The sequence below is a fragment of the Chinchilla lanigera genome, unplaced genomic scaffold, assembly GCF_000276665.1.
Source record: "Chinchilla lanigera isolate Chin_1 unplaced genomic scaffold, ChiLan1.0 scaffold00094, whole genome shotgun sequence".
NCBI classification, from domain to species: domain Eukaryota; kingdom Metazoa; phylum Chordata; class Mammalia; order Rodentia; family Chinchillidae; genus Chinchilla; species Chinchilla lanigera.
The window spans coordinates 2810840-2820609 of NW_004955495.1; the positions used below are offsets into that span (position 1 = coordinate 2810840).

The 9770-nt window shown below is 53.6% G+C and overlaps 1 protein-coding gene across 1 annotated transcript in view; it reads left to right on the forward strand.

Moving 5' to 3' along the window:
- The window catches only part of C3 (complement component 3), a 27633-nt gene that overhangs the window by 14239 nt on the left and 3624 nt on the right, over window positions 1–9770 (forward strand). The window contains exons 22-35 of the mRNA XM_005405700.2: window positions 347–413; window positions 499–585; window positions 1365–1568; window positions 1795–1870; window positions 2210–2369; window positions 4679–4777; window positions 5642–5798; window positions 6181–6344; window positions 7300–7458; window positions 7615–7674; window positions 7784–7874; window positions 7987–8038; window positions 8919–9006; window positions 9102–9188. Coding sequence (XP_005405757.1) covers window positions 347–413; window positions 499–585; window positions 1365–1568; window positions 1795–1870; window positions 2210–2369; window positions 4679–4777; window positions 5642–5798; window positions 6181–6344; window positions 7300–7458; window positions 7615–7674; window positions 7784–7874; window positions 7987–8038; window positions 8919–9006; window positions 9102–9188 — 1551 coding nt within the window. The remainder of the gene's footprint in view (window positions 1–346; window positions 414–498; window positions 586–1364; window positions 1569–1794; window positions 1871–2209; window positions 2370–4678; window positions 4778–5641; window positions 5799–6180; window positions 6345–7299; window positions 7459–7614; window positions 7675–7783; window positions 7875–7986; window positions 8039–8918; window positions 9007–9101; window positions 9189–9770) is intronic.

Consider the following 9770-nt stretch of genomic DNA (forward strand, 5'->3'; position numbering starts at 1 on the left):
AAAAAAAAAAAAAAAAAAAAAATCCAGATATAGCAAAACCAGATATAGCAATCGTCAGATTGTGACCTCTGAATGAGTTAACCCGACCAAAGTTTCCTGAAGCATATGAAGACTTCATTATTTCATTATTGATTTATAATTTCGTGATGAGTTTGTACGACAGTGTAATGTAGCTGTTTAATGTTTCTTCTTTACACAGCAGGAAAGCACAGCGAGGTTGGGTAACCAGTCCCCAGTCACACAGTGAAAAGGGGAGGGGGTCAGTTTCTGATGCTATAGCACCTGTGTCTTGCTCACCTGTGTGTCTGTTTGTCTTTATGCTCCACTGTTCCCCCCATGCACATAGCCGGAAGGAGTCAGAGTCAACAAAACAGTGGCCGTTCGCACTCTGAACCCAGAGCACCTGGGCCACGGTGAGCCAGGAGGGCACAGCCTGGGCCTGGCCGTGGGAGCAGGTTGGGAGGGTGCTGGTGCCATTCTTGTCCCACCTGCCTGCAGATGGAGTGCAGAGGGAGGAAGTCCCAGCTGCGGACCTCAGTGACCAAGTCCCAGACACTGATTCTGAGACCAGGATTCTCCTCCAAGGTGAGGTTCCCTTCGCCCAGATGCTGTGGGGCCCAGGAAGGCGTCGGGGCAGCCACCAGCCTAGAGGAAGGGGCTGAGTTCCACTGAAGTTTGGGGGTGATTAACCACTGTACCTTTCTCCTCCTCATAAGCTAGAGGAGTGCTTTGAGGGTCTGTTAGAGCTTTCTGGCAGGATCGAGTTCAGCAAAGAGCTTCTGCTGATAAATACATTTAGATGAGAGGCTGGCCGTGGTGGTGCACATCTGTCATTCCATCTCTCTGGGAGGCTGAGACAGGAGGATCACAAGCTGAAGCCCGGTCTGGGCAACTTAGCGAGACCCTGTCTCAAAAATATATGAATAAAATGGGTTGAAGATGTAGTTCAGTGCAAAGGCCCTGGGTTCAATCCCCAATGCCGCCAAACAAACAAAAAACAAAAACACCACACAAGTTTTAGATGGGAAGTCACATAAATCAAAAGCAGAAATGGTGCAAATTATTGCCCAGGATAGAAGATTGGAGCAGGAAGGACAAGAAGGGGGGCTTGGAAGCCCTGGACCGGCAAGACTCTGGGGCAAGAGCCTCGGATTTCTTGTCTCTGATCAGGAGTGAATAATAGTAGCCACCTCCAAGCCAGACTGGGGTCTTAAATAAGGTACTCTATGGGGAGGAGGGTCCTGTTAGACTGAGTGTACTAGACAACATCAAGCAGTACAAGTATCCATGGCTAGAGGTATTTCACTCCTGGTGAAATAAAAAAAGGATCTGCTGGAGCAGTGTCCTCCCACCACCGGCTGCAGGGACCCCGGTGGCCCAAATGGCCGAGGACGCCGTGGATGGGGAGAAGCTGAAGCACCTGATCGTGACCCCCTCGGGCTGCGGGGAGCAGAACATGATCAGCATGACGCCCACGGTGATCGCGGTGCACTACCTGGACCAAACGGAGCAGTGGGAGAAGTTCGGCTTGGAGAAGCGGCAGGAGGCGCTGAACCTCATCAACAAGGGTGTGTGCAGCTCTGCGGGGCTCCGGCTCCTAGCAAGGCCCTGCCCCGCCCCCAGACAGAGGCCCCGCCCCCAGGCGGATGCCACGCCCTCTCCAGCCACGCCCCTCTCCACAAGGCCTTCTCACCCTCTCAAGGACCCACCCTTCATCTCGAGACCACGCCTCTCTCACGTGAGCTCGCCCCGCCTCTCCCACCCCTCCCCTTCGGTGACTGTCTTTCCTTGCAGGGTACACCCAGCAGCTGACTTTCAAACAGCCCAACTGGGCCTACGCAGCCTTCAAGAACCGCGCGCCCAGCACTTGGTGAGTCTGCGCCTGGCAAGGGCTTGTGGAGCTAGGCCCCTCCCCTCTCTGCTCATTGGCTGGCAGCACTCTGGATCTCAGAGCTGATTGTAGTTGGGTGTTTTTTTTGTTTTTTTTTTTTAACCGGGAATCGAACTCAGGACCTTGCGCTTGCCAGGCAGGTGCTTGTGCCACTGAGCTACATCCCCGTAAATAAAATCACCTGTTTTTGTTTTTTTATTTTTGGTACCGGGAATCGAACTCCGGACCTTGCGCCTGGCAGGCAGGCACTTGTGCTGCTGAGCTATATACCCAGCCCTCCCAGAGCTGATTGGCTCACGCTCTGTTGCGCAATCTCAGGCTCACAGCCTACGTGGTGAAGGTCTTTTCTCTGGCGGTCAACCTCATCGGTATTGACTCGGAGGTCCTCTGTGGGGCTGTGAAATGGCTGATCCTGGAGAAGCAGAAGCCCGACGGAGTCTTCCAGGAGGACGGGCCCGTGATACACCAAGAAATGATTGTGAGACGCTGGAGTCTGGGGCGGTGTGGGGGAGGGGGCGCCTGAGCATCACAGAATGGATCTGACCACCGCCCAATTCACTTTCTGCGCGTGGCGGTGGGGGACATGGAAAAAAAAAATGTCACTTTAACGGTGCACAACCCAGAGACCCAGCCGGGCCTGGGGGCGCTCGCCTGTAATCCCAGCACTCCGGGAAGCTGAGGCAGGAGGACTGCAAGTTCCAGCCTGGCCTGGGCAACTTAGTGAGAACTTGTCTCAGAGTAAAAAGTAAAAAAGGGGCGGGAGCGCAAAGGTCGTGGGTTCCATTCCCAGTACAGGAGAGAACGATCTATTCAAAGGTTTCAAGGAATGTTTTAAGCAAAATAGCTTAGATTGCCCATCTTAAAACAACAACAAAAAAAATACAATGGGCTGGGCCCTGCCTTTCCCCTGTAAAATGAGCCATTATCTTTCAGCCTGTGTGGTGGACACTTCTTCCTGTAACCTAAGTCCAAACCTGTCGTAGGCTCCCAAATTGCACAGATTTCCACTGCCAAAAACGCAGAAATATTCCAAGCTCTGGACTATAGTGTGCTCTCTTGAGGGCCTGTACCCTATTTCTCCGAGTGCACTTTTAGAATTCTAGAAAGAAAGAAAAGCAGATTTCCAGAGCCCCCTGCCAAATGAAAATGCATGTCATCTTGTTCAGAAATAAATAAGATCAAGCGCAGGGATCCTTTCACATCCGATCCAGTCTGATCCAGTCCAATCTAGTCCGTCTCCAACCCCTGCCTGACTCCACTGTCTGGAGGTGGCTTCAAACTGTCCCCTCCTCCCCATCCCCACGCCAGCCCTGCTTGGAGCACCTCCCCCTGCCCTGGGCAGGAGACCTTTCAAAAGCCACTTCCTGGCCCCTGTCTCCTGGGCTCCCACCTCTTGTCAGGTTTCAGGCACCTGCTGGAGCCAGTGGGAAGCTTTATTCAAATCTGATAGTGTCCCGCTTGAGAGGGTAAATAAACACCAAACTCCTTAGAATAGTGGTTCTCAAAAATGGGATCCTCAGACCAGCAGCAACATCCACCACAAAGTTGTCAGAAATATGCATTCTGAGATTGGACTCCAGACCCATTATTGAACTGGAAATTCTAAGGGTTTTTTTTTTTTTTTTCCTGGTACCAGGAATCGAACTCACGACTTTGCGCTTGCCAGGCAGGCACTGTGCAGCTGAGCTATATCCCCAGCCCTGAAATTCTGAGTTTTAACAGCTCCCACTTCCCAAGTGATGCTGATATGTGCTCAGGATGGTCATGGATGCTCTAGTCTGACTCTCAGGATTCCAGCCACACAGCTTTTGCTCTCTCCACCTCTGTACTGAAAGAAACCTTGCTGTCCTGCCACAGGGCCTTTGCACATGCTGTGGCTGCTGCCTACTGTACTACTTCCTGCCCTTTTTGACAGTTGACTCCTACTTTTGAGGTCAGAGCTCCAATTGCAATTCCTCATGGACAGCTTTTCCTACCTCCCTGACTGGTTGACTCCATAGTTCATTCACTGCTGTGTTCTTGGCTGCATAGCAGTTATCAGTGTGTAACTAACACAGATGGCCCCTGACTTCTACTGGTTCAATTTATGATTTTTTTCCCCACTTTATGATCGTGCAAAAGTGTAGCCATGCTTTCATTCTTTCAGTACAGTGGAAAGTAAATTCAGTAAATTCCATGAGACAGTTTATTAGGCACACAAAAGGCATTTTGGTTTATGATATTTTACACTTACCATGGATTTGTTGGGATGTCAGCCCATCATAAGCTGAGGGGCATCTGTGTATCTGTGGAGCAGCTGGCTGGCTCACGACCATCTTCCCTATTAGGTTAGAAGCCTCGTGAGGGTGGGGGCTGGCATCTGGCTTTCATTCACACCTGGATCCACAGATCCCACACTGCGGCCTCCACTGATGTTTGCAGAATGAAAAACATGATCAAATAACTTCATACAAAAGAGTTTGGCCACCAGGCACCTGTCATCCCAGCTCTCTGGGAGGCTGAGGCAGGAGGATCATAGATTTGAGCCCAGCCTGGGCAACTTAGTGAGACCCTATTTCAAAAAAAGGGGGGACTGGGGATGGAGCTCAGCGTGAAGACCCAGGCTTCAGTCCCCAGTACATAGAAAAATAAAAGATTAAAAAAAAGACTCTGACCTTCCTGGTGGGAAGAGGACCCAGAAGGAGCGCCTGCCGTGCCCAGACTCCCCAAGTCCCCGATTCTGCTGGGACCTTCACTGCCCTGTGTAGACACCTGGTGACCCATCCTTGCTTTCTGCTCCCTCTCCAGGGTGGCAACCGGAACACCCAGGAGGCTGACGTGTCCCTTACAGCCTTCGTGCTCATCGCGCTGCAGGAGGCTAGAGAGATCTGCATAGGGCAGGTCAACGTAAGTGCCCTTGAAGTCTCCAGCCGGCCCTGACCACGCCCACCTCGGAAGGGGAGGGGCCTGTGCTGGAGCCGGCGCTCTCACTCCTCAGGGTTTCATGAGGTTCAGTTAATGGGACTGACGGGAACGTGCTGGTGGAGAGCGAGGAGGAAGAGGAGGGAGAGGAGGAAGAGGAGGGAGAGGAGGAAGAGGAGGGGGGGAGGGCTGAGCTGTGTCCCCAGCAGCCGCCCAGTCTGGCCCCTGACTAACTTGCCCTGCCGGTTGGAGCTTCTTCTGCCAACACTTTGTTCAGTGATGCCCCACTGGCACTTGGACACTGGCCCCAGCGGGAGTATTTACACCACCGGAAGTGGCAATCACCCTAAGCCAGGGCTCCCTCCGCCCCTCACCACGTCCACTGCTGCCCACCTAGCTGCTCACCGTGGCTGTATGGCCTGCCCCAGGGACCTGAGGGGGGTGCAAGCAAGACAGCTCCACGGTGGCTAGAATATTTGAGAAAGCTTCAAAAATAGATCCAAGACAGAGACGTTTCAAGGACAGACATTATCCCAGTGCCCCAAATATGGTGCTTGCACGGTCTTTACCAGCTGTCTATGGCGGCCATGCCCTGTTTCCCCAAGAAGAAGACCTAACCAGAAAATAATCCTCAGTGAAAACTAGAGCTCAAAAATGCTAGCCCCAGTCACCCTGCCTTACCGGCCTCTACAGAGTAGGCACCCAGCAAGAGAATGCTGAGGTTCAGTCTCTGGCTGACACTGGCCATCACCATGGTAACGACCAGAGCTTCTTTTCCTGTTAGGCCTTACTTTCGGGGAGACACAGGGGGCCCACCTGACCAGACTACCTGCCCCCTTTTTCCTACAGAACCTGGAACAAAACATCGACAGAGCCGGAGATTACATCGCATCCAGATACCTAAACGTGCAGAGACCGTACACTGTGGCCATTGCTGGCTATGCCCTGGCCATGCTGGACAAGTTGAACGACTCCCTCCTCCATAAATTTAGAAGCACGGCCACAGGTGGGGGCCGCCTCAAGGGGGAGCGCGTGGCTGGGGCTTAGGGGAGGCCGTCCTGAGCTAGGATGCTTGGCTCTTAGCTGAGCAGGAGTGGACGGTCAAAGCCAAGCTGGGAGAGATGACCTTAGGCAGAGCTGGAGAGCAACAGGCTTTAAGATGTGCCGGGCCACACGAGCCAGCAGGCCCACCGCAGCGTGCAGTCACCAATCATACACTGCGCGTTTGGTCCAGAGGGGGCCTGACGGTTGCCGGAACAGGAGGCGGGAGTCAGCTGACGGACCTGAACACCTACAGGTCTAGCATGAGTGTCTCAGAGAGCGTTCCCTGAGCCGCACCCAGGCGGGACAGACCGTGAGTGTTGGGGCTGGGGGTGCTGTCTCTGCAGAGAAGAACCGCTGGGAGGAGGCTGGTCAGAAGTTGTACAGTGTGGAGGCCACATCCTACGCCCTCCTGGCCCTGCTGCTGCTCAGGGACTTCGACTCTGTGCCTCCCGTCGTGCGCTGGCTCAATGAGCAGAGATACTACGGCGGCGGCTACGGCTCCACCCAGGCAAGGGCCCCGCCCCCGGGCATCTCGGTGTCCCGTGCTCAGCCTGCCCCTGGCCTCCCGGAGGAGACTCAGGGGCTCAGACAGGCAGCTCCTCTGTCCCACAAGCCAGCAGGATGGAGGGGAAGTTGAGAAGCTCACCTCTAGGTTCTAGACTACGTTCTAGGTGCTCCGAGCTTTGCTCGGCGCCTCCTGTCCTCTCCTGGCTCCAGACTGTGTTCTTGGGGTCCAGGTTCAGGTGGGAGCCTCCCTCTTCCCTCTGTGGGTTCTAGAGCAGGTTCCTAGTGCCAGTGGGGTCCCACTGACTCCCTGTGCCACTGGCGGGTTCTAGGGCAGGTTCTCAGCTCCTCTGGGACACCATCCACACAACCCTGGTGCCTTCTAGACGGCTTTCAGTAGCATCAGCTTGAACTCCTCTCCTCCTGGAGAGCTCTCAAAGAGATTCTCAGTGTCACTTTTGCCCTCAGTGTCCACGGCCTCCAATTCTATTCTTTTTTTTTTTTTTTTTTTTTAATGAGTATATTTTAGACACTTTAAGGGTCCCTCAGCCCTGGTCTAAGACGCTGTCTTCTGGATGGCTCTAGACCACATGGTCAGTGTTTCTAGGCCTCACTGTTACACTGGGATTTTCTGGTGCATGATACCGGCTATGCTCTCAGCATCTCCAGCTTCTTGTCTGAGAGTTCTAGAACATGTCCTTAGTGTCTCGTGACCGCCATTCTCAGCTCCTTGCTCTCCAGGGGATTTTGGCCACGGACTTGTCAGCAAGTCTGAGCCGCTCTCGGTCACAGAGTTCCAGGTCATACACTTAGTGACCGGCACTCCCCTGCCTCATCCCGCGCTCTGTGACGGCTTGCGAGACGGTCTTACTATCCTAACTCTGGCCTGAGTCTTTCCCCCAGGGCGTCTTAGCCAGTCTCTCACGCTGATAACCCTCCTTCTCTCTCGGGGATTCCAGGCCACCTTCCTGGTGTTCCAAGCCTTGGCCCAGTACCAGACAGATGTCCCTGATCACAAGGACCTGAACATGGAGGTGGCCTTGCAGCTGCCTAGCCGCAGCTCCCCGTCCACCTTCCGCCTCTTCTGGGAAGCGGGTAGCCTCCTGCGGTCAGAGGAGGTACAGCCACTCAGCCGAGGCCTCGGCGCTGTCACCCGTCATGCCAGCCAGGGTTTGCCGGGAGGCAGGAGGGAGGGCAGACAACCGTCAGTCAGGCCCATCCCAGGCCCGGAAGACGGGGCTCCTAACCCTTCTCTCCTCTCGCATTCTCTGCAGACCAAGCAAAACGAGGGTTTCAAATTGACGGCTAAGGGGAAAGGCCAGGGCACGCTGTCGGTAAGGAACGGGAGACTTCCCTCGGCCCCTCTGCCCCGCAGGGACCCTCTCCTCGCTGCCCTCAGCCATGCCGAGTCCTGCAGGGCTTTGTCTCCCCCCGTCTCTCTAGGTGGTGACAGTGTACTATGCCAAACTCAAGCGCAAAGTCACCTGCAAGAACTTTGACCTCAAGGTCACGCTCAGTCCAGCTCCTGATACAGGTAAAAGGCACAAAGGCCCCTTCTGCCCGCCTTCCCTCGTCTCTGTTCTAATGTCCTCCGCAGTCAGGGCCAGGGATGCCCTCTCTCATCTTTCTGTCTTCTGTGTTTCTAGTCAAGAAGCCTCAGGATGCCAAGAGCACCAAGATCCTTGGCATCTGTACCAAGTAAGAAGCGGGGCCGTTGGGGCTCGTGTCGGCCATCCCTCCGCCTTTAATAAGACTCTTTCTTTTGGTGGTGCTGGGGCTGGAACTCAGGGCCTCACACATGCTCAGGCCTTCTGTCCCCATCTCTATTCTAATGTCCTTCTGGATCAGGAAGCAGTGATACCCTCTGCCGTCCTTCTGTCCTGGCCCGGTGGTCTTTGGGCTTAGAGGGAGGCACTCCGGCCTGGCAGGAGGGCACGGGGAGGTGCGCGCCTCATGGTGTCCTGGAAGCATAGAGATGGCAGACAGCCGGCAAAGAAAGGGCTGGGGATGAAACAGACCGGTCAAGGCGTGCCCCGGATTGACCCACTGATCCACTGATGAAGTTAGAGCCCTCATGATCCTTGTACTTCCCAGAAGCTTTAGCTTTGGACCGCGGGGACCAACACCCAAACATATGACGCTTAAGGACATAGTATATTCAAACCATAGCATCTGCACTGAGATAACCAAGTCAGAACTCTTTCACTGGGGACTGGTGTTATTTCATGAAGTGTCATAGGAGCTGACTCATAAAAAGATGAGGACTGCTCCTACTCTTGTTTGATTCCATAGAAGAACTGAGGCGCAGAGGGGGTTGAATAGCTCGTCAGATGTTACAGACAGCTGGGATTTAAACCCACGCACTTGGATCCAAAGCCTGAAATCCTCATGACCTTGACCATGAAACTACACTTCCATCTTTTGCCCTTGGGGAAGTGTTTCCTAAATTTGAACCCCCGTGTAGGTCCTGGGGAGGAATCTAAAGCTTTGATCTCTGGTCAGGACCCCTCATCCAGAGTCAGACCCTGGGGCCTGACCTTACTCTGGAACCTAACATGTTTTCCCTGCCGCTCTGTAGATACCTAGGAGACCAGGATGCCACTATGTCCATCCTGGACATATCCATGATGACCGGCTTCATTCCTGACACAGATGACCTCAAGCTGGTAGGAGGGGCGCAGGGGCTGGGACCTGCAGGGAGGAGCCTGGGTCTGGGGGAAAGGCAGGAATCTAGAAGAGATTTTCACCCACCCTTCCCTAGCTGACCAACGGTGTGGACAGATACATCTCTAAGTACGAGATGAACAAAGACTCCACCAAGAACACCCTCATCATCTACCTGGACAAGGTGAGGCAGCATCCTCCCCCAGGGAGACCTCCCTAGGTACCTGGCTGGGCCTTTCTATCTCCAGCTCAGGTTGTTTTGGGACAGGTCTGTGCCCCTGGGTGGTTGGAGAAAGAGACTGTACAAGGTTCTGACCCAGGATCACCTTCTATAAACATCTCAGCCCTGACCAACTGCACTGCTTCAGAGGCTTGTATTTCTCACTCATGAGCAGTCCAACTGGAGCCAGGCACAGCGGCACGTGCCTGTCATCCCAGGTACTCAGGAGGCTGAGGCAGGAAAATGGCTTGAGCCTAGGACTTTAACACCAACCAGTGCAATATAGCAAGACCCCATCTCAAAAAAATAAAAATAAAGTCCATCATATGGGAGCTAAGGAGCAGCCTTCTGATCCACGCAGTCACTCTGTGACCCGAGCACCTTCCATTTTGTGGCTTTGCTTTCCTAGGGTCTTGGGAGTCCTCTGCAGAATACATTCATTGAAGAAAAATAAAATTGTTCCTGTTTTTTTTTTTTTTTTTTTTTTTGGTTTTTCTCCAGTACCGGGAACCAAACTAATAAGCATGTTCAGCAAGGTTGTAGGAT